Raw genomic sequence first — 25177 nt, forward strand, 5'->3', positions numbered from 1 at the left:
AGAAACAGCATGTCCTCATACACACAAGATAATGGAGGCAAAGACATTACAGAAAGCACGTATCAACAAACGGATTACAAGGCAAAGGCAAATACTCTGCAGCATGCCTCTGCCCGCCACCTGTGTCTGAAACCTGTGTGAACATGATGGATGCCACAGTGACACAATAATGAGCCAGGACCTAGCAATTCAGCTGCACTACGTTTAAACTCATAAAATGAGCACCTTTTGTAGAACAGGTTTCATTTCTGACACGCCTGTCCTACTCTATATTCAACATTCCTGCTCCAGAATTTATGAGTGTGACTTGTAATTTGTAATTTGCCACTCTGCCATTTGATGAGAACAGATGTTATTTTCTCCTAACTCCCAGACACCTGGAACAGGCAAAATTCCCCAAGCTCACTCAATTAATCTCCAACAGGCAGGGCTCATTCAAGCAATTTATCTACAAGGACCAATTCAGCCCAAGGTGGAAGAAGCAAAGATCAATTTCATCAAGTCTGAAATAAACTGTAGTCAAATTTGACCCAATACATGAGAGTGACTTGGGTTTTAAAAAAAGCAAGTTTATGAAGTCAATAATCCCATGACCCTTCTCAGAATGAATACTGATCTTTCAGAAAAAAAGGAAGCGTATAGGGTCTAATGGATTTCTCAAGTCTCAGATTTAAAAGCATTGGACCACAGCCTTTTGTTTCTTGCTGAGGAAGGAAAGTAAACAGGAACTCCCCCACTAATGGGGTCTGAGTCTTCTCTCACCCCACTTTCACTTCTGTGTAAATCCAATGGCTTCAACGGAGTTATTCCTGATTTACACCAGAGAAGAATACAGCCCAAAGAATGAGAGGGGAATTAGGCCCATAGTGTTAACTGACGGGGCATTCAACAAATTCCACATAAAACCAAACAGCTAATTTGCACAACAAACAGCTACAGCACCATCAACCCCTATATGCACTCAGAAATAACACTTAAGGGTTATCTACATGTTCAGCGCTTCAGCTGCACTGGCCGCTGTAGCACTTTAGCAAAGACACGACTGCACAGACGGAAAAGCTTCTCCCATTGGAGTAGTTAATCCACCTCTGCGAGAGGCAGAAGCTCTCTCATGACTTAACCTCTGGTGTAGACAGCACTCGGTCAGTTTAACTACATCACTTATGGGTGTGGATTTTTCACACCCCTGAGTGACGTAGTTATACCAATCTACGTTTGTTTGGCCTTAGTGTGTTTCATACACTGTAAGTAAAAATGGTCAAACGAAAAATCTGGATTAAAAAAAGATTAGATTAGATTAACCCTTAACTCTGGAGAAGGTAATGCAGTGAACCAAAATGTCAGAGCCAACTTCCTGGAAGTTTGGATCAAAACTGGGATCTCTAGGGCCCCATCTTTAGTTTTGTGCTGTGGGACATCTCTTAGGGCCTACTGTGGACCCTCTGTGCCTGATGTCCTTTTCTGGAATCCAGATGCAGGAGGTAGGCCATTTGCTACAATTTGTCCAGGGGTCTCTCAGACCAAAACGTTGGAGAAGCTGCAGACAGAGGCCTGATGGAAACAATGCAAGGTGGAGTTTATAACTCAGTGCCTCGTTTACTTCATTCCTTACATCTTCAAGCTTTTCAGGCCCTAGTTGAGCACAGCACTTAAGCACATGTTTAATTCCCACTGAAGTTAAGCACATGCTTAAGGGCTGAGTTCAACTGGGGCCTCAGACCACAAGGACTTCCACTGTTTACACATCAGAATATATTAGGGAAGTTTCCTCTTCTACTGTGACTACCCAGAGTGCCTACTGTGCCTTGATACTCAACACAGCCACACAGAGGGCAGTCAGCATAGAGGAGTGAGGGCATTTTCTGACTCTCTTAAGAGGTAACATCCTTAAGAGGGATAACACTTTAAAACTGTGTAATCTCACTGAGCCAAATCTTGAGATGTAAACACGGGCAAAACCCAGGGGCTTCAGCAGGGGGTTGGAGGTGCTTATTACATCTCAGAACCTGGCTTTTAGCAAAGAAGATTCAAGAAATTAATGGCCTGATCTTGAAAGCTGTGAAGCACCTCCTGCCACGTGCTGAGTGCCCCCAACAAAGCACCTCACAAGAGGCACACAGCATCTGACAGGTTCAGACCCTAAACCAGTAATTAATTATTGATGTCTTGATGAAGCTGCTGACTTTTAACAGAATGGATTTCAGTTCATGTGAAAAGGGGGTGTACATTTTCCCTCATTTCAGGGTATTTTAATAATATGGGGTCTGTGTAAATCTGTGTGTTCTATTGCTCCTTCTGAAATAAATATATTTAACTGAAACCCATTCTGTACTCTGTTGATATAAAGGCCAAGAAGAGCTCTGTATAAGCTCAAAAGCTTGTCTTTCACTAAGAGAAGTTGGCCCAATAAAATACATTGCCTCACCTACCTTGTCTCTGTAAAACTTCAAGGCAAACAGGTGGGCAGATCAGACAGAGCAGCCCTTCTGTGGCATGTTCCCTCTGCTCTCCCACACATAGGGTATATCTATACTGCAATTAGACACCCAAGGCTGCCCCAAGCCAGCTGACTCCTGTTCTTGGGGCTCCAGCTGGTTGCAGGGCTGTTTAATTGCCGTGTAGAGTTCCAACCTCAGACTGCAGCCCAAGCTCTGGGACCCTCACAGGGTCCTAGAGCCTAGGCTCCAGCCCAAGCCCAGAGGTTCACACTGCAATTAAACAGCCCCACAGCCTGATCCCCGTGAGCCCAAGTCAGTTGGCAGGGGCACCCATGGGTTTTTAATTGCAGTATAGACAGACACAAAGAAAATAAAGGCCATGCATAGCACATATACCTTTGAAGGCAGGTTATTCAGCACTCTACCCATCTTTCTGTGCTCAGGCAGAACTGGAGCACAGTGCTCGAAGAAGCACTTTTGGCTCAACTGGAGAGCTATACCAACACTCAGGGAGCAAGGGGATGTTTTGCCATCACATAAACTGCTCATTTAGGGCTGTAACAGATTCTCTACTCACCACTAAGGCATCTCCTTGTGGCTGCATCTGGAGAATAGCTCTGCCCGGTCTGATGCCCTCTTCTTGCTCTTGTTCACACTGAAGCCCCTCTCATGCTCCAGGAGTCACACTGCTTCCTCTCTGTGACTGGGAGCTCCCTCTTCGTGGCTTGGCCCTCCAGCCAGATAGTTTTCCCCTTCCAGGCTAACAAAAAGTCTCATCTGACAATCGGTCTCACGCAGTCTTTCATTCTACTGATCAGACTGTGCCACTTCCCCCAGGGCTGGTAGGAGAACCGGGGCCTGTTTGCTACTTCATGTTCCAGGCCAGGGACTCTACAATCAGCAGCCAAGTTCTGTACTGTCCCAAACCTTGCTGCCATTTTCCTGAGTCTTTTCCTACTCCATTTCTATCAGGCTTTCGCTCCACCACCCCTCTGGGTGAAGCCTTCCTTCAGGGCTACAGTCCCAGGACTCCTGCTCTCCCTGGGCTTCCTCCTTTCCCTCTCTAAGCCCAGAGAGAGACTACTGGCTTCCATACAGCATCTCTTCTCTTCTCTGCCCTCTCTTCCTGCCCTTACACCAGCCCCATCTGCTCTTGCTCAACTGGGCTCCATCCTCAATTAGGATTGCCTATCAAGCCTAACCCTCGGTAAACATCTGATGAAGTGAGCTGTAGCTCACGAAAGCTCATGCTCAAATAAATTGGTTAGTCTCTAAGGTGCCACAAGTCCTCCTTTTCTTTTTGCGAATACAGACTAACACGGCTGTTCCTCTGAAACCTCTCTCAGGTGTGGCTTATCAGGCTACTCAGCACCACCACCCTCCCCAGCTACATTAACCCTTTCCAGGCTAGTGCTGGGCAAACACCCCATCACAAGGGCCATACACTTCAGATAATCAGCAGAAACACTCTGACTGACATCAACTGGAGCTGCACGGTGCATGAATCAAAAGCAATACACTTTTCGGTTCCCTTTCACACACAGGGCCTGATTCTCCATGCCATGCATGTTGTGGACTCATTGACACCTGTGCAAAGAGAGTTTACAGTGCATGTAAAAAACACTACTGCCAGTCCGAGCAAAGGAGTGTGATACAACAGCATTTCACATCCACTTTGCACAGGTGTAAATGACTCCACAAGGTGCTAGGCTGTGGAAAATCACTTTTCACTCAGAGAAGAAGAAAGAAAAAATATCAGAAGGAAATCACGCCTTCGGCAGTCTCGGACCATGAGAAGTACAAAGTGCATCTGAACAGCTCCTGGTGCTCTCGGGCCCACCTACACAGCCAGAAAGCTCCAAATCCAATAGACTTAGATAGCCATCTACATTCTAGAACAGCAAACACTACACTATTCACAGGCATAATTTTTATTTGATTGATTGACAGTTCCATCTTGTTTACTCGAGGCTAAATCCAAGTCCTAGTTTACGTGGTGATAAGAGTATGACAGCTCCCTGTGCCTGAACTGGCTGAGTGCCCGGCCAACAGATTCTGACATCTGTTCCGCTGATGGCAAGTGCAAGGTTGTTGGGGGGCAGACACCGGGGAGCTGATTCATGCCTGCCTGTGCAACTCTATACATATCTTCTCTCCTTTCTCCCTTCCTCACCACGCTACAGCTGTGCCAACTACTCAGCATTGGAGCTATAGTAACCTTATGGGGCCCCAATGAGGGAAAGAGATGGGAAGAAGCGTTCCGAGCCTAACTCAGCCAATATAAATTTATACCAGGTAAGGACCTGATCCCGGATCCCTATGTTATGCTGGAGTTTTAATCCCTTTTAATTTCTATAGGGCTTTCCCATAAGGGTAAATCTTAAAATAAGACAAGGTTTTATTGGTCCTTCATGTAGCAAGCACTTCTTAATTGGATATCGATCAGCAGTACCTGTCAACTTCATACCAGAAGGGCCTGATTCTCATGTACATTAAGACCCCTTACATCACTGTTGTAGCATAAAAGGGCCTTAAAGTGCGTGTAACTATGTAGTAATTGCAGTATAACTGAGAATTTAGGTCTGGGTGTTTAATGTTTGCTAAAACTGGACAGTCAAAGTCATATTCCCATTGGTCAGAGACTGTTAAGGAAGTCTAGAATTACCTTCCATTAACTCAGGGTACACCACTCATGGCTGCTATCTCACTCACTGTAGTGACATCTAGCACTCACTGCAGCTACTCTACCCCCTAGACAGCCGAACAACTATATGGCATAATGTTAGCAGACAGAACCATATGCACAACTAATGCTGAATGCACGAGCTCTAATGCATCTCCCTTTCCAGGTGCCAATTCTGCAAAATCTTCCATTAGCACTCCTTACTTGTGTAAATATTCTCACTGACTTCAGTGTAACGACTCTCATATGTAAGTACTACTCATGTGTGCAAAGGCTAATAGTATCAGGTCTTAGATCAAGTCAGTTTTATGCATCCTGCCTTCGTTAGTTAATACAGCCTCAGAGGACAGGGATGCTTCATAGCCTCACTTAAGTCCACACAGCTAGGATTTTGATGAATGTGTGTTTCACTGCTGGCAGCCATACAAAGAGCACTCTGGCTGAATGTCTGACCAACTGTCAATTCCTGTGTAACTAATACAAACGGTAAACGTCTGGCAAAGTGTGATAGAGTTTGCAATGAAGCTCCTACAGTGTGTCCTCTATTACCTGCCTGTTTTTCCCTTAGTCATTCTTTTCTAGGTGACAGAGGCAATACTGCTATGTTACACGTTACTGAGAGTCCCCAGTTCCAGCTTTTGCAGGAATGAGTCAGAAGCTTTTGTTCCCCTTTTCATCTTTGAACGCAAATAGGAACAATCTTTGGTATATATTTAGACTCAAATTTGGGGGTTTTTTAAATGTTAACTGCTAGAAATGCTGCCAATCTGTTTTTAGCAGATGGTTTGTGATTTAATGACTCTGGGTGAGCCAGAAAAGCTTTAATCAATACAATGAAGAAAAATGTTGAGAAATTATATGCAATTTTACAAAAATCAAAAGCATTTCCTACGTATTGTCAAGCAGACAAAAACATATTGACACATCGTTATTGCAAGGAGCCAGGGAATTGTTTGATGCATTAACTTTCCTTTTATGTCTTTTTCAGGCACCATGGTAACAAGCAAGATTTTTGCTCTTTCACGGGTTTAATGATTCTCGTCCTCAAACAGTAACTTCTTTAATTATGACAAGAGGGCCAGTGCTGGACGATAAGCACTTTACTATTAAGACCTCTACGACAAAAAGCTTTATATCCCTGATTAATTCTAAGAATCAAACACGGAAAATGTGACCTTCCCACTCCCTGGTCTGGTATGTTTCTTACTTTCACGACAGCCATTCACTATGAATCAGGTTTCCACATGTTGCAGATGAAAGCAGGCAGGGACCACTCTAGCCTTCAGCGAGTTACTCAAATCACTACAGATGGCACTAACAATTCTCCCAGCTGTCTGAAGACCTGATTCTATGACAGTCTAAGCAACTTGTTATCATCTGCATTCCCAGGCTATAAGCTTCCTTTCTCTACCATTGTGGGCTACCATATAAATATGCGCCAAAACTCTTTGAACCAGTCCCTGCTTAGATGTTGTTGTTAACAGCTCTTAACGCAATTTGAAAACCAAAGTGTAGCCGTTTGATTGCAACAGACAAACTAACATTGGATCTACATAAATGCAATCCGATGTCTCTCCTTTCGCCCTCCCACACCTGCCTGTGTGCGGCCAACATAAAAACCCTTTAATGAAGAGAGTACACATGCACCCCCTGCATGGCCATTTCACACACCTTTCCCTGCCCACCCTCAGCACAGCCCTTAGGTGGCACTGGGAGGGGCTTGTGAGGAAGGGTGTGTATGTAAGGGCTTGTCTACAGGCACAAAAGTCACACCACTTTAACTATCCTGCAATAGTGAGAGAACTACAACCTTCCTAGTATGGATGCAGTTACAGTGGTACAGTATAAAGGTGCTTTTTGCCAGTACAGGGGGTCTCCGATATAGGTCTCCCTCTTATCCATGGTTTCTCATATCCATCACTCAACAATAGGGGAACGTGTTCTGATTCATGTCGGTCCACATATCCATCATTTGGAACTTACACTACACTTACAGCAACTTACACTCCAGCCGTGGAGCAGGGTCGGGGGCTTGCCCCGCTCCGCTTGCCCAGCCCTCCTGCCGGGAAACAGGGTTGAGATGCAGGGGGCCTCTGGCGCCCGCTACCAATACACCCATAGAACTTCACAGACTACCTCCGAGGTTGGCCCTTTGCATTTAACAGTTTCAAACTTTGTTCTAAAATTACCTAGCTTCCAGGCCATGAGAAAATAATATCTTTTTAAACACAAGCTTAAAAGCTCTCTGACTCATTCTATTACCTCTCCATTTACTGACCTCATAATGCTTTACTGCTGACATCATGTTATAAACTCACAAATGACTTTAATGATATTGCCTGTTCCACAACCAAAAGGAGCTGGGAAGATGACAGGATGATAGCAGCTGGAGAGGCCAGAGTGGGAGACAGCTTTGGTGCGAATACACATATCTATTTAATAATTTCTGACTGTACACACATTGAATATTTATGATTTCATTAGAGGCTATACACATGTTTCAGATTAGATAGTCTGTTTTGATATCCTTCCTGCTCTGTTCTTTAAAAGATGTGTATATTAAACTAGATCAACTGGGTTTGAGTCTTGCATGCTTGATAGATGTTATTCTAATTAAATATTTTGCAAGTAAATATTTTGTCAAATGCATTAAAAATATTACACAGCTTTTGAAAGCATCAGCAAAAGAAAGGCTTCCAGAATGGAAATCAGATGCAGTTTATTGCCTCTTTTCATTCCTTAGTGGTGATAACAATAGTTTCATATTCATTAAAAGGATGTAAAATATTCATATAGCATATTATTTTCATGGAGCCTTCAGATTCTTTCTATTTCCCCGCCACCCACTCCCTGCTTTCTTCCCCATAGTTGCTTTAGTGGTCACATTTTCAAATCAGAAATGCCATATGAATTACAGTGTAATAATAGGTTTAGCTATCCATACCTCACATGAACAGCTGAAAATATGACTGTTAGCATAAGAAGAGGAAGAAATTGTTTTTTCCTCTGTGTGATCTTATGAAGCCCAGATAGTAAAATTAAAAGAATCCCTACAAAAAAAAACAGGTAGAACAAAGGGAATTTGGTGGCTATACTGGGCTCTCATCTGTGAGACCTGTTATTTCTGAGTACAGATCATCCTGAAAAGGGTAGTTCTCGGAACCTGAATTTTACAGCCATGTCACTCCATAACATATGGTTACCGACTCACTGAGTCTGCGGTGCTGGAGGAGCTTATCTGACACAGTTTTTCATGCAGGGTGTGCCAAGCATTCTCTCAAAGCCTATGGCAAGTCATAACTCGGTGCAGGGATCAAAAGCTTCAAAGGAATGTGAATCTACCATGAAGCCGGGCTCAGGTAATGCACTCTTTAGTCTGATGATTCATAAAGCAGGTCTCTAGCTGGAATCTGATTACAGTATAGTAGAATGGTACTGTAGCTCTGCTCTCAGAACAAAAACTACACTTACCTCCCAGGATGTCAAACTTACAATGATTGTTAATCTATCAATGATCAGGATGCTATAGAAAATAATTGCAAAGCCTGCCCATCTCGCTTCTCCTTTCTTTCCTTTTGTAATCACCAGTGACAGCTTTTGTAAGAGGAAAACCCAAGGGATGCAAAAAATGCATCCATGCAGAAAATGGTTTGGGGTTTGTTTGGGGTTGATTTTTGGGGGGGGGGGGGAGGAGATGTACAGGAGTGTAATTGCACTGATGGTACAGATGCATTTAGGGTAAAATATAAACAAATGGCAAAAAAAAAAAAGAGCGAGGCACTTCCCCCACCCAATATCTTGTCCTACTTATTCCCAGTGGCTGCACCTCTAGAACCTAAAAGGTAAGACTTTTCTCACACACTTGCGGAAGGTTTTCTTTCAAAGAGACAGGCAGCATGGTCCAGTGGCAAGGACACTGGAGACACATAAATAACTGTGTCCGCTCAGGAAAGGGACCTGGGTGTCACCATAGACAGCTCAGTGAAGACTTCTACTCATTGCACAGCACTAGTCAAAAAGCAAACAAGATGTGAGATGTGTACACTCCATGACAGCAGCGCCCTAACACGAGTCAGGAAAGAATTAATGGACTGCTGGGGCCCAATCAGCCCTGTCCCACGACTCCTGAAAACAGGTATCCAGCTTTGAGAAAGGAGAGCTCAGCTCAGCTGGTGCCTGATAGAGAGGAAAAGAAGATCTTCAGCCCTCACTACAGGCAAGAGGCCCTACAGGACTGCTCCCAGCCAGCAATCTGTGGCAGGACCTGGGGAGTGCTGTCAGAGACCAGAAGTAATAGGATTCAGAAAGGCCCCTGGGAGGGAGCAGAACTCCTGCTGAAATCGAGAGATTACTCCAGAGTGGGGGCCTCACACAGGGGATCCAGTGCCAAGAGACTCAAAGAGAATATGACTGAGCCCAGGCTGATGGTTGGCCCTCTACACCTCCCCAAAGAAATGAAGAGCCTGCCGAGGATTCCACCCTGGAAGGGTGGAATAATTTACATTTCTTTGTATTTATTTTCAACTTTGGGTCCTCCAGAAGGGATGGAATTTTTATATGGCTTAATCAGCAGGTTAAGTCTCCTCAACCCAGAAGGCGTTGGAGGCTAGGTAGAATGGTAGACAACCAGGAGGGAAATAGCTAACCATCATGCCATGCCATACCATAATCCTAGAATACTCAAGGAGCTGACTGGGGAGATATCTGTGCCATTAGCAATTATCTTCAAAAACTCATGGAAGCTGAGAGAGATTCCAGAGGACTGCAAGAGGACAAATACAGTGCCAATCTATAGAAAGGGGAATAAGGACAACCCAGGGATTACAGACCAGTCAGTTTAACTTGAGTACCCAGAAACATAATGGAGCAAATAATCAAACAATCAATTTGAGAACACCTACAAGATAATAAGGTGATAAATAACCTCATGGATTTGTCAAAACAAAATCGTGTCAAACAAACTTAATAGCCTCCTCTGACAGGGTAACAAGCCTGGTGGATGGGGGGAAGCAGCAGATGGGGGAAATGCATCCTAAATGGAGTTACTATAAAGTGGGTGCATAACTGGTCGAAAACCATTCCCAGAGAGTAGTTATCAGTGGTTCATAGGCAAGCAGGAAGGGCATATTGAGTGGGGCCCCACAGGGATCAGTCCTGGATCCAGTTCTGTTCAATATCTTCATAAATGATTTAGGTAATGGCATAGAGAGTACACTTGGAATGTTTGCAGACAACACCAAGCTCGGAGGAATTGCAAGTTTTTGGAGGATAGGATTAAAATTCAAAATGATCTGGACAAACTGGAAAAATGGTCTGAAGTAAACAGGATCAAATTCAGTAAAGACAATTGCAAGGTACTCCAATTAGGAAAGAACAAATCAGTTGCACACATACAAAATGGGAAATGACTGCCAAGGAAGAAGTACTGCAGAAAGAGATCGGGGGTCATAGTGGATTGCAAACTAAATATGAGTCAACAGTGTAACACTGTTGCAAATAAAAGCAAACATCATTCTGGGATGTATTAGCAGGAGTGCTGTAAGCAAGACAAGAAGTAATTCTTCCACTCTACTGTGCACTGATAAGGCCTCAACTGGAGTATTGTGTCCAATTCTGGACACCACATTTCAGGAAAGATGTGGACAAATTGGAGAAAGTCCAGAAGAAACCAACAAAAAATTATTAAAAGTCTAGAAAACATGACCTATACAAAAAGTTTAAAAAATTGGGTTTGTTTAGTCAGGAGAAGAGAAGCCTGAGGGGGGAACATGATAACAGTTTTCAAGTACAATAAAAGGTTGTTACAAGGAGGAGTGAGAAAAATTGTACTCATTGACCCGTAGGACAAGAAGCAACGGGCTTAAATTGCAGCAAGGGCAGACAAGGTTGGATATTAAAAAAAAACTTCTTAACTGTCAGGGTAGTTTAGCACAAATTGCCCAGGGAGGTTGTAGAATCTCCATCAAAGGAGGTTGTTAGACAAACAGATGTCAGGAATACACTAGTTATTATGTAGTCCTGCCTTGAATGCAGGGGACTGGACTAGATGACCTCTCGAGGTCTCTTCCAATCCTACAGGTCAATGATTCTATATGGGGAAGCACAAGAAGGCATGAGACCACAGATGCATAAAGAATGGAATAGAGAATAGTATGGAAAATATTACACTAACCACTGAGATAATGTTCATCAGCATGATTGGCATTTTCTTGAATTCTCCCATCTGTTGTCTCTGGTCTCCTAATTAGATTGTAAGCCTCTGGGAGCAGGATCTGTCTTTTTGTTCTGTGTTTGTACAGCACCCAGCACAATGGGGTCCTGGTCTACAACTAGAGCTCCTATGTGCTAAAGAAATACGAGTTATAATCGAATATAATTAAATGATTCGGTCTCATCTAAACTAGTGTTCAGTTCTGATCACCCCATGTCAGAAAGTGTATTGCAGAATTAGAGGGGATCAGAGAAGGGCTACAAGGATGAGCCTGGAAAAGCTCATATATGAAGAGATTGAAGAGACTGGTATGGTTTATTTTAGAAAAGAGATTAATAAGAGGGGACAAGACAAAAGTATATAAAATAATGAACGGTCTAGAGAAGGTAGATTGGATGCTTCTGTTCTCCCTGCTTCATAACAAAGGGACAGTGAATAAAATTAAAAGGTGGCAAATTCAAAATGAAAGGAGGTCATTTTTCACACAATGCGAAATTAGACAGTGAACCTCAATGCCACAGGATGTCACTGAGACCAAAAATGTTAGTAAGATTTAAAAAGGAATCAGACATTTAAATGGCTAGCAAGCATATCCAGAGTTATTAATGATTAACATTTTGAAGGGATAATAAACCTCATGCTCCAGGGTTTAAGCCAGTCTCCAAGTACTAAAGATCAGGATGAGACCTAATGTGGGGGGCAGATTATCCCACATCTACCTACTGTAGAGTTCTTACACCCTCCTCTGAAGCATCTTGGATGAAAAGCTTGAAAGGAACATGAATCCACCATAGAACTAGGTCCAGGTTATTCACTGCATTCTATCCACTACTATACTGCAATTCATTGGTGCTGGCCACTGTCAGAGACAGTATACTGGACTAGGTGGACCTCAGCTCTGATCCAGTTTGACAAGTCCTATATCCCTTAGCTCTGCCACTGACCTCTATGACTCTGTTTCCCCTCCAGCCCTCTGTCTCTTGTTTTCGTTTTGACGGTAAGTCCTTCAGGGCAGGGCCTGTCTCTTGTTATGTATTTGTACAATGCCTACAAAAATGGGGGCCTGATCTCATTTGGGGCCCATAGCTGCCACTCTTAATAAAATAACAAACAACAAAAACAAAGCTGCAGTAGAGAAAGGGGAAGAGCCACTGTTTTGGGAATTTTTATTTGGGTTTAAAAGAGATGCTCCCAAATGGCAAAGTGGAGCTCCCATCTCCCTATCAAAACTAGTGTAAGTTTTTCCCTATTTCACTCATCTTCAAACTTTAACCAGAGGTGGTGCTGGAGAACTGCAATGGCCACAATCAGCTTCTAGCTTGGCCTCAGAAAACCCAAAACATGACAAAAAAAGCATGTCAGCTCACTAATTGTAACAGAATGCCAGGTCAGGAGAGGAAATCTACTAGGAAAATGAAAATGAGATGTTATTACACTAGGAATGCCAAGCAGAGCACAGACAAAATGGCAAACTCCTCCTTAGACCAGTCAGACGAGTATACCACTGATCTCAGTACAAACCACTACGTGCTTTATCTAAAGAGCTGAAAGGAGGCTGGATGAGGATTTCAATACAAGTAGGTGAAGGAGAGATGAACTTTAAGCTAGGTAATTTGAGAGGCAAATGAGGGAGATAGTGACTAGGGTTAGTGTGTTACAGGATGCAGAAATACACACATAAAACTTCCAGAAAGTCATGGTACTTTGGATAGGTCAAGACATCAGTGTAGAGATCAGTTGGAGATTTTAAAAAGCAAATTAAAGAATTAGGTCTGATGTACGAGTTCAGTGAAATAGTTCACCTATTAACAACATCTCCAGAGCTTCTATTCCAGAACTGAAGCAAAATCCCAAGCTCTAGCTACACATAACGCAGGCGTAAATTACTTTTATGCAACCATTCCTCAATCTCTGGACTCGTTTTAAGGCACAATTTAACACAGCCTCAAGGCTACCCTAAATTGCACCAGCTACTAATAGCAGCTCCCTGGCTAAGCCCTTTTTCTCTCAACCACAGCCACTGCCCCAAAGGCTGGTAAAAGACACTCCACTGGCCCAATGTCAACCATGACGGGAGAATATTTGGGGAGCCAATTAAGTTGTCTTTGTGACTGCCACATCAGGGTAAGGATCTGGCTCATGATTTTTTATTTATCACCATGTTTTCTTTATCACCACGTTTCTCACTGGCATTCATAAGAACAGCCATATTGAGTCAGACCAATAGTTCATCTAGCCCGGTATCGTGTCTTCCAACAGTGACCAATGCCATATGCTTCAGAGGGAACAACAAAAACAGGGCATTTATCAAGCAATCCCTCCCATCAGCTAGTCCCAACTTCTGACAGCAAGAGGTTTAAGCCTACCCAGAGCTTGAGATTGCACCCCTGACCATCTTGGCTAAAAGCCATTGATGGACCTAGCCTCCATGAATGTATCCAATTCTTATCTGAATCCTGTTATAGTTTGGGCCTTCTCAACACCCCTGACAATGAGTTCCACAGGCTGATTATGCATTGTATGAAAAAGTACTTCCTTATGTTTGTTTTAAACCGGATGCCTATTAATTTCATTGGGTGACCCCTGGTTCTTGTGTTACATGGAGGGGTAAACAACGCTTTCTTATTCACTTCTCCACAACATTCATAATTTTATAGACCTCTATATTATATCCTCCCTTAGTCATCACTTTTCTAAGGTGAACAGTCCCAGTCTTTTTAATCTCTCCTCGTATGGAAGCTGCTACATACCCTGAATCATTTTTGTTGCCTTTCTCTGTACTTTTTCCAATTCTAATACATCTTTTTTGAGATGGGGCAACCAGAACTGCCTGCAGTATTCAAGGGGTAGGAGTACCATGAATTTATGTAATGGCATGATGATATTTTCTGTCTTATTATCTACCCCTTTCCTTATATTGTTATCTTTTTTGACTGCCGCTGCACACTGAGCGGATGTTTTCAAAGAACTAAACCCAATGACTCCAAGATCTCTTTCTTGAGTGGTAACAGCTAATTAAGACCCCATCATTTTGTATGTATAGTTGGCATTATGGTTTTCTAATGTGCATTGCTTTGCACTTATCAACACTGAAATTCGTCTCCCATTTTGTTTTCCAATCACCCAGTTTTGTGAGATCTCCTTGTAACTCTTTGCAGTCTGCTTTGGACTTAAATATCTTGAGGTATTTTGTATCGTCTGCAAACTTTGCCATCTCATTGTTTACCCCCTCTCTCATTTATGAATATGTTGAGCAGCACTGGTCCCAGGTCTTTGGAGCAGTGGTTCTCAACCAGGGTACCTGTACCCTGGGGGTACACAGAGGTCTTCCAGGGGTACATAAATTCATCTACATATTTGCCTAGTTTTACAAAAGACCATATAAAAAGCACCAGCGAAGTCAGTACATACTAAAATTTGACTTGTTTATATTGCGCTATATACTATACACTGAAATGCAAGTAACAATATTCATATTCCAATAGATTTATTTTAGAATTATATGATAAACATTGGAAAGTAGGTAATTTTGCAGTAACAGCATGCTGTCACACTTTTGTCTTTTTATGTCTGATTTTGTGATCAAGTAGTTTTTGAGTGAGGTGCAACTTGGACTATGCAAGACAAATCAGACTCCTGAAAGGGGTACAGTAGTCTGCCTCAGGGGACTCTGCTATTTACCTCTCAGCACTGTTGTGGGCAATGCTCCATTATCCTACCATGATGCAGTTTATGTAACTTTTCTTAGTATAATCTTGATGACAGACCCTTCTGCTGAGCAAGTGTCCACAGCAGAAAACGTACCCCTCCTCTTAGCAGTCACAGCAGAGAGGCTAAGGGTGCAAAGGGTAGGCCACAAAGTTATCCTCTCAGCCCTAAAGGGGCTCCCTCCAACATGGGAAAGCTTGCCCTGCTCCTGTCCATGCTGGACTAGACCTGCAGATACACAGTGGCCTTCAGTCTCTATACTTCTGGTGTAGCAAAATGCGTTGTGCTGTGGGAATAAGTGCGTGTAGGTTCAAATCCTGTCATCGATTGCAGAGGAGGTGAATATTCTTAACTTCCGTGAATGCTAAACTCATGTAAAAGAGAGAATAAACTCCTTCAGCCCTGGCTAACTATGACACCGAATGTTCCTTTGGGGTGTTCTCACTCCCCCAACACTACTACTGCAAAAATAAATGTCATCATCAAGCTTAGCCTGCAGGAACCCTCTTCTCTACGGTAGATTACCTGCTCTGTAGAGTTTGCAATAATGCTGTGATGTTGGTTTAGGAATGACTGAATGCGTACTGGGTATATTGTTTTAATACTCCTTTTTATCTGTGTTATAGTGACATAAAATTACTCCACTAACTCTGGAATTGGAACGATGGCCCCATAGTTAGGGCAAAAGCCTGGGACTTGTGAGATCTGGGTTCAATTCCCTACACTGCCACAGACTGACTGTGTGGCCTCAGGCCAAAGACTGAGGGCAAAATTTTCAAAATTGACCGAGGTACTTTAGGCACCTAAATACCTCTGAAATTTGGCCCAAAGATGCAAACACACATCTAGTGAGATTTACAAATCTGAATTAGACACTTACCTACCATGGACTTTCAACGGGAGTGGTGTCTAACCTCCCTAGGTGCTTTGTAAATCCCACTGAAGGTATGTTGGTCAACACAGCAAGTGGCAGTGAGTCTCAGGGCTCAGGCAGGCAGCCTCAGGCTACGGAGCTAAAAATAGCTGTGTTAATGTTACAGCTCTGAAGCCCACCCCATCCCTAGGCTTCAGAGCCCTAGGTCTAGCCCGAGTTGTAGAAGCTACATAGCTATTTTTAAGCATAGTAGTGCAAGCCCTGTGAGCCTGAGTCTGTTGAGTGGGGTTCTGAGACCCGCTGCCATGGGCTGTGTATTCATACCATGAGAGTATCTCACTGCATCTTTAGGCACCTAAATACGTTTGTGAATCTAGCCCTTAGAAGCCAAGTCTGAGTGATGAGTCAATGGGATTTAAGAGCCTAATTACCTAAATCGTTCTGAAAATTTTACCCTTAGTGTCTCTGTGCCTCAGCTACCCACTCCCCAGGGTGTTATAAACATAAATATATTAAGCAGCGTGAGATACCTCAGTGTTGGAGGCTTGCCTGTCACATCTCTGTTTTTCTGCCTGTTATGTCATCCCACCTTTTTTGTTTTCAGATTACTGAAGAAATGGCATTTTCTCATTTCTGTCCCGTGCATATGTCAGGGATGCTCATAAGTATTCTAGTCTCTTTGTAATGATACTTTGCACTTCCATGGCACCTTTTATTCAAGCATTTCAGACGATTTCCTAAGGGAGGGGTATGCATGTTGTTTCCCATTTCACAAACAGGGAAACTGAGGCACAGAGACAAATACAGAAACTTGGCCAAGACAAATACAGTGAGACAGAGGCAGAGTCAAGAATAGAACCCCAGTTCTCCTGGCTCATTATCTTCCACCCTAACCATAGGGCCACACACCAGTGAAGTTTCTTTCTGCTGTTTCCAAATAACTCAAACTACTGTTCATACATCAAGATAACCAGTCATTACCACCCAGGCTGAGTGTACGTTGAGAGCTTGTGAACACCTACTGTCAGGCTGCCTTTGGTTTTTGATTGGAGGAATTTTCAAGAGTGAATCAGGTTTCTCTTTGCAGAGTGATGTAACACTTTAGAGAACAGCAGTAATCACGCCACCATCCTCTGCTTCCCTAACTAAAAAAAAAATTCCTGAAGTTGTCCAGTACTCAGCTCCAACTGGGTGCAACAACATAAATATCACCAGGAAAAAAAGGAGTAGTATTCTGAGATGGTAGAAGTTTTCCAGCCTCATTACAAAGTGTGCCTTCCAAAGCACTCACCCTAAGGAGTTAAATAAGTTTTTTTTAAATTAACTCTAATTTTAGTTTTTTCTAATCTGGTCCATGAACAGTGATAGGTTAGTTTGATTGAGAGAATCCTAATCTGATTTCAAAATTTCTTGTTTAACTATTATCACAAACTTTCTGGACCATTCTTGGACTCCAGTCTAAACATACAGCAGGCCTCATCCAACCATCATGTGCTTACTGTGCGCGCACAAACACACACTTTGGAAAAAAGCTCGAGCAAAAACAAAATGTAGTCTGGTTTCTCCCAAACACTTGATGCATCCAGGAAGACCATTAAATACTCCTTTTAAAGACTATTATTGATTTCATTTTGTAAAGGAACATATTTAATAATCTTTATTACAGGCAACTGAAAAGCAGTTAGCAAAATATTTAATAATGCTGTTGTGTTTAACCATGTTTTCCTCCAGAGTAATACACTTATGGTTATTACCATCATAAGTTCTTTTTATGTTTATTTTGGTGTCTTTCCAACATCACTTGCTGTCAGATCCATTCAAAAACCATGCACTTTCTATCACAATCCAATAACCTGTGCAATACAAACCAGTGAAATCTCAGGATTTGAACATGTGGCCTGTAAGGCAAAAGAATGAGACAAATACTGCAACTCACCCTAACAGCTATAAATAAAGTTACTGAAGGAAAAACTCACAGCAAATTCTTTGTCTATTTCATTTCCCCATCAACAAACAGCAGTGGCCTTTCCAGCTACTAAAAGGATGCTCTATACAAATCACATCTTTCCACACAACTAGCTAAAGAAGTTTTTACCATCAAAACTTTTAGAAAATTCACTAATTTAAACTAGAAAAAAGAATTCCTGCTCTACTAGCATTGTCATTTCCATTACAAATTCCTTAGAAGTGAACTGGCCTACTTCAAATAATCAGAGAACCAGATTCTGTCAAAAGCAAATCTATCGAGTAATAATAATACAAAAGGAAATGCCCTATCTGCAGTCATAAGATTGGATCCAAGATAGTTACTTTAATAAAGCTAAACCAGAAAATGTCCAGTTTGGGTCATTGTATTCCAGCCACTGCAAAATAAATCCATGGCAGAAGAATCAGCTGGAGAGTGAATTTTCTTATTCTTAACTCTTCTGCTTATTGTCCCTTGAATGTATTGGGCTTACAGTGATGTTGGTGAGCACAGATATAGTGAGCTGCACTCCTCTAGCTCAAGCCACTTGAATAGGTTCTTGGTTTCTTTTTATACCACCCACTTTTTCGCTGCAAAGCATGGGAAGATATGAGAGTTGAACTCACACAAATCTCCACTGATATGCACTACCATAGAATGAGCCAGGCAGTCATAGCCTAAGGGGGAAAAAATAAATGAGAAAACTAATGGGACTTATCCTGCAAAGCCTTAACACACCAGAGTAGCTCTTCCTCACACAATTAGTCCCTTGACTTCAATAAGCTACTTTCCTGGAATAAAGACTACACATGTAGCAGGGCCTTTTGTAACGGAACATGTACTTGTCCCAGATTTATCCTTGACTGGACTTTCAGTGGAATAAATTACATTATAATTTAGTGATAAATACAGTTAGTTGCTTTTGTGCTTGAGGAAATGAACTAAGAGGGATTTGGTGATGGTGCTGAGAATTATTTCAGATCCTGTGGTCCTGGTTTTATGGAATGGTATAGAGGTTTCCATTCAGCTAAAATGTATTGCAAAGAATACTTAGCTGCACCAGAGTTTAGGTACAGCACACTTCCCAAAGAAGAAGCTGACTCACATCTTCTATTTAAAATAAAAAAATTAAAAAGAGGGGTGGGGGAGGGAAAGGTAGACATGGAGAATGGAGTAATACATTCCAGAAAGCAGGTCAGAAACCACCATATCCACTTTGTCCTCAACATATTGCTGGCAGAGTTACGTCTACAACAGTGACTGCTGCTTCATAACATGGTATCTCCAGAAGAGATGGGGAAGCTGGAAACAATGTCAGATGCAGCAGCATTCAAGCACCAGGGATTGAACTCCTAGTATCATGTAGGTCATTGAGTAATTACCAGCTGGTAAATAGATTTTAAACCAGAATCATATTCCACAGATGCCACTGTCCACTTTCTTTTTTAACTGTCACTGCACACTCGTGCATTATTTAAATTTGCATATATGTGTCGTGTAGGCAGAGCAACCAGAAGTGAGTTGATTTCATACACCCCTACATTCCAGGATCTCTTCATTTGACACAGAAATGCAGCCACCTCTGGGACAGACGTTGGGAAGCTTTCAACAGCACAAAATGCCACTGCATAAACAGGTCAGCGCAGAAAGCAAAAAAACGCGAGAGTTTTGGGTGAGATCTGTGTGGCTGTAGAATAGTTTTCCAAAGGAAATATTAGTCTCTCCATCACCTAAGACATTTAAAAGTAGGCTGGAGAAAACACTAAATTGCTTGCTTATTATTGTTGGTTCTGTTTGTCTTGTCATCGCAGCCCGTCTGATATTTATATTGTAACAATAGATCAGCTCAGAAGATTTTCTTAGTTTGCATGCAACTTAGGCGAGTTCTTTTTTAGTGCCAGAGTAAATGGATGAGGCATTATTAAGATGAGCGATGTGCTGTGAAGTACTCTGGTACTGCGTTTAGTAAAAATGAGATTTTTTTTTTTTTTTGGTTAGTAGTATGTTTCTTGTAGACTTGGGAGAATGAACTGTCTTCATGAAAACTGAGACATTTGATTTCAATTGCAAACTCCAGACTGGAACCACTAACATTACAATACTCATTAACCTTAACCCTTTAAAGTATATTGTCCAGTAATAAGGCTCAAGGCACAAAAAAAAAAAAAATACATTTGCCACATTCATTTCTTAACCATAAAAAAAGATTGATTATGCATAAAACTATCCATCTGGTCGCTTCCTCATTTTCACATACACGCAAATCTTCTAAAAAAAACCAATATGCTATTTTGTTTGCTAACTTGTAAAGGAAGTGGAAATTACACTTCTTATTGTGGATAGCCTAGTGTGCAATATAGGCCTTCTACTACAGAAATAATGGCAATAATAATACTTAGCACTTTACATTTTTCAAAATGCTACACAATCACTAACTACTTAATCCTTATGACCTACTGCTGTAGATAAAGTAGGTGAGTACATCCCATTTTACAGAGACAACAGAAAGGTGAAGTGACTTGCCCAAGGACAGTCAACAAGCCAGTGGCAGAACTGGGAATACAGCTCTGGGGTTCATGGCCTGCAGCCTCAAGCTCAAATCCCTACATCATGCTGCCTCTCACCAAAGTGCCATTTCTGTCTCTCCAGCTAAGCCACAGATGACCAATCCTCCATCAGGCTGCCCACTATGGAAACAGGAGCAAAAAGGCTTTGCACATCACAGGCAGCACAGGTGCAGAAATGGCAGCATGCATCTGTACAACTTTCCAAGTAGAAGCAGGTTGGCCATGAGCTTGCTGTGTACTCCAAATTTGCATCATTGCATACACGGCAAAAATGTGCATGTGGGCAGAGCGGATATAACTCAGGGTAAACATCCTTATGCTACCTCCTAGAGCCCAAACAAAAAAGTGCATAACCACCATTTTGATGACAAGCAGTTACTCCTGAACACTTGCTGGAGAACTGTAGGTACACAGCTGTGTTGGCTGATGGTGAACAAGTCCACAACATCGTAAGTGAATACCTGTGTCTTCCGCATTTGACCCATTCATTCAATTTTTGACCAGTGCAGGATCTCGCCCATATTTACCTTCTCACACTATTCAATCTAACTTCCCCCACCCCCGTCTCTCTCTCATTGAAACAAAAATGTCTCCAGACTAATGATTTGCTTATTATGCTACCTTTATTTCAAAGACATATTATTTTTCTTTGAAAGCACCCACCCTCTTGTTTCCAATATACTTGGTAAAATATTACAAGGCTGCAATTTATATTCCCAAGGAATTCCCAGGCTCCATCTAATTAAATCATTCAATCAGGAAACAAATTAAAATAAAATATCAGGGCAACTCCCTTGTGGAAAATATATTTCCATTATCGGTTTCCTGGCAACTGGAGACGACCCTAAAGAATGGGATTCTATTGCCCCTGCTAATTCCATGTCTTGTCAACATCTGTCAAAACAGCTGAGGCACTCAGAGCTTCCATAAGAATATTCTCCAATAGACTAAAGTAGTGAAAAGGGCTCAATGGCAAACTACAGATAACTTTAAGAACTCAGTCCACAGACATTATGGAGGATGATCTATCCTATATAAAGAAATAAATTCCAAATTTATCATTTGTTGACGCTGATCAAAAGGCTGATCCAAAGCCCAATGAAGTCAATGGGAAAAAATTGTAACCCCAACTGTCACAGAGCTGAAGATACAAAATAAATCTTTTTTTGCTCAGTAGCAGCCACCTTTGTGAACCTAATCACTATGGTTTGGACTTGAACTCCCACTTAAGGATAGTGATGTTCTATTGATTTTTTTAAGTGAACAACTGGTTTAATTAAGAAGAGTAATACAAACCTCTATAAATTTGATTTTAGCTGTCTTTTTAATAAATGTTAGTATTTGTCAAACCGTAGACCTGATTACTTTTAAAAGAGAAGCAGATTTCTGTTTTCTTAAAATAGTGTTTAAGGAAATAAAAAACCAAAAATGCTTATGAAAGAAAGTAACATCATTAGATCATATACAATTCCTCTCATACTCTCCCTTTAAAAAGATCGTTTTATTGTACCTTTCACTATTATAGACAAAAAACAAGTTACCAAGCTAGCAAGCAGATACAGATTTAAAATACTAATGTTTCCTTACAAATTCTTTGAAGAAAACTACCTCTACAGATAATTAGGCATTTAGGCTAGTATTTTCAAAGAAGTCCAAGGGAATTAGGCATCCAACTCACATGACATTCAGGCACCTAACTCTCATAGGTGCTTTTTGAAAAAACCTGCCTTAGTATTGAAAGCTCCGGTAGCACAGTCCATTGCCACTCAGACAAGAATATATTTCTCCTCAAACCGGAGGACTGCATGAAAGTCAGAGCTGGCAGGAACTGACCTCACTCATCCTTCTCAGAGGAAACTGTGTTTTACTAAATTATCCAGGTTCCAGACAATGCTGCTGAGAAAAGAAGGCACGTGCAAACTGAATAGTTTAAAAAAAATACTGTTCTCTTCCAAAATGTTCTAGCACGTGTACACCCAGAAGTCAGCCCGAAATAGCAGGGCTTTAAAGTATCCCGGTCGAACTCGAGTTCATCATGTGTCGAGGGATTCTCAGGCACCCATGTGGTTAATCATCTTTCCTAACTCTTATGATGTTTGTTTACTTTTCCAGCATACAAAATCTGCAGGTCAAAACTACTTGGAAGCAAAGTGGATTTGTGCACCGGTGGGGGAAAAAGCAGCAGAGCTCATTTGCCAGGTGATTTGCTCTGTGCATGTGTAGCCAGGCAAGAATAAGGAGGCTAATGTCGGGACCTGAAGCCTCAGTGCTGCCGCTACAGAAATGCAAAAGGGCTCCCCTCCAGTACCTTGCAAGAGATCTTATTTACCCTCCCCGCCAGATATTTAAACAGATACACAAGTCATAAGGGGGGGGGCACAGCTGTTTGTTCCCACACGGATGAGGAGAATAACGAGGGAGCCGTTACGTACAGATAGCACACAAAAACAAAGTAAGGCAAGATCCCAAGCACTGCCTGGTAATTTACCCATGACCCCATGTCACCCCCCACCCCAGCGCCCTGGCCCGGAGATCGAATCAAAGAGACAGGAGCGAGAGAACGGCTCCCGCGGCCGCCGCCCGGGGAACCTGCGAGCCCAGACACAGGCGCAGCCCCCGGCAACCTTCCCTTCGGAGCAGCCCCGCGGGGGAAAGACGGACAACAAATCCATGCTAAGGGTTGAGCACAGACTGCAAGAGCCGCCTCGCTCCTTCCCGGCCGAGACCGCCCTGGCGAGTCCCTGCAGACACACCCGGATCGGAGATCGGGTTTATTATTGCAAGACGCACACCCAGCCTACCCCGTTGGGAGATGTCGCCGCTGGCTCAGCAGATGCTAAAGGGGCCGCAAAGCTCGCCCCATCCCGAAACCCATTCATCCTCCTGCTCGGCTCATTCCCGCTGTGCCACGGCGAGAGCGCCAGGCTAAGGAAGCCATGGCAGGAGCCTTTCCCCCAGGCTCAAGGGCAGCCGGCAACAATGTCAGCAGCTCGATCAGCAGCTTCGCCAACAAACCGGCCCCCAGGAGCCCCTTGGCTCACCCAGACTCGTCAGCCCAGCCAGGAGTCATCCCCCGGGTGGGGGTCTCCACTCAGCAACCTTCGTGGCCGGCGGCCGGGGCTGCAAAGCGCTGCAACCAGCAAGCCCTAATCCCAGCCACGCCGCCGCCTGCTCCAGCTAGCCCCCTGCGCTCCCCGGCACTCACCAGGCAGCCGAGAGGAGGCTGCTGGCAACTTCTGCCTGCACAAGAGTCTGAACAAAGCCTCCGCTTCTTCTGGGCTGCTGCAGGCTTCTCTCCCCCCGATGGCAGCCGGAATCTGCCACACGCACAACACATCCATGCAATAGGAGGGGATGGGGAAGGCTGCAAGGGAAGGACCCGGAGAGCAGCGGGGTGGAAGTGAGGGAAAGCAAGAGGGGAGGAAGGTGGTACCTTGTATGTGCTGCTTGATGACATTTTCCAAGTGATCCAGCCTTTCTATAATCCTTAAAGTGTCCCCTTTGTCTTCCTCTAACTTTTTCTCTGAGATCGGCTCTTGCACTTTCACATAGACACTGGCAATGTAGTTGGTGACCCAGCCCACGTAGAGCAGGCAGATGATGTTAGTCATTCCACTCAAGATCACACAAGTGGACACTAAAGTTTTGGTTTTCCTGTTGCAAACCATCCTGAGATCCCTCCATATAGCTTCAAAAATCCTGTGATCCAGAGAAACAAAATTGAAGTGCGATGAAAAAAAAATCCTTCCCTTCCCCTTAGCCCAAAACGGAGACCACTCAAGTCAGTAAATTTCCATGCAGGAAGTTTGCTAGTCCACAGAATAAAAATCTCTCTCGCCTACCTAGAAGGGGGAGCGGGTTGGGGGAGCTGCTTATTTAGGATCCTGGATTTTAATGCATTAAAATAGCTGAAAGTTTGCAACAGCAGCAAGTCATCAGTAGTGTCAGTTACCCGGCTGGCTGCTCTGTTTAGCAATCGGTCGTTCCCATGGGCATGAAGGAGACCAGTAGTCAAGTGCCCAAGTGTTGCAAACTTTGTTCTCCCCAACGCTGCTTCCCATTGCAATCAGCCACAGCTCCAGAATCAGATCTTGCAAAAAGCTTACAGGAGAGGCGGGCTTGCAAAGCCTCAGATTGACAGATCTTTCCTCCAGTAAAGAACCGGCTATGGAGGACCATTTGTTAATATCACCCTATCACCAACTGAGACCTAGCAGGGGCGGAGTTATATCAGGGGCCCACCTGCTTCTCTTACACACACACAGTCATACACAGGGGTGTCTCAAGGGGCACCCACGGTGCTACAGACTTTTGGGCGAGAAAGAGGCAATTTCTCCTTCACACTGTCTCCCTGTTTGTTAGTCTAGGGACGAGTGCAGGGCTTGTTAGTAGTTTTTTCATCCCTGACATAAGATGAGCACACTAAGTCCCAGTTTGCAACTTAGCAGAACTTTCTGATTTTTCTCAGGAGTGAGCTGCATTTTTTTCTGCACATGTCCCGAGGCCAATAAGCTGTCTGAGATAAAAACAAGCCTGGGATTCCTCTGTACCCTCAACATATCTGCCCATCTAGGGGGAACTCGTTGATTTGTTTTCTGGGGTGAAGCCAGAGAAATTCCCTTTGTACCTGTAAACTATTGGTTCCCTAGATCCAGATCGTCAATTTTCCACCCTGAGAATATACTTCCCCTTTTTCTCTTCTGGTGTTTTTTTGTTTTTTTTTTGTGAGC

The 25177-nt window shown here is 43.0% G+C and overlaps 1 protein-coding gene across 2 annotated transcripts in view; it reads right to left on the reverse strand.

Annotated features, from left to right (window-relative positions):
* GALNT18 (polypeptide N-acetylgalactosaminyltransferase 18) overlaps positions 1 to 24516 on the reverse strand; it is a 383448-nt gene extending 358932 nt beyond the window's left edge. The window contains exon 1 of one of the 2 annotated variants that reach the window (XM_073347598.1): positions 23881 to 24516. In XM_073347598.1, coding sequence (XP_073203699.1) covers positions 23881 to 24115 — 235 coding nt within the window. In that variant the 5' untranslated portion in view covers positions 24116 to 24516. Of the gene's footprint in view, positions 1 to 23652 lie in introns of both variants that reach the window. The other variant, XM_073347597.1, reaches the window with a different exon arrangement.
* Positions 24517 to 25177: the final 661 nt, after the last annotated feature.

Source organism: Lepidochelys kempii, chromosome 6, assembly GCF_965140265.1.
Source record: "Lepidochelys kempii isolate rLepKem1 chromosome 6, rLepKem1.hap2, whole genome shotgun sequence".
Classification (NCBI taxonomy): Eukaryota; Metazoa; Chordata; order Testudines; family Cheloniidae; genus Lepidochelys; species Lepidochelys kempii.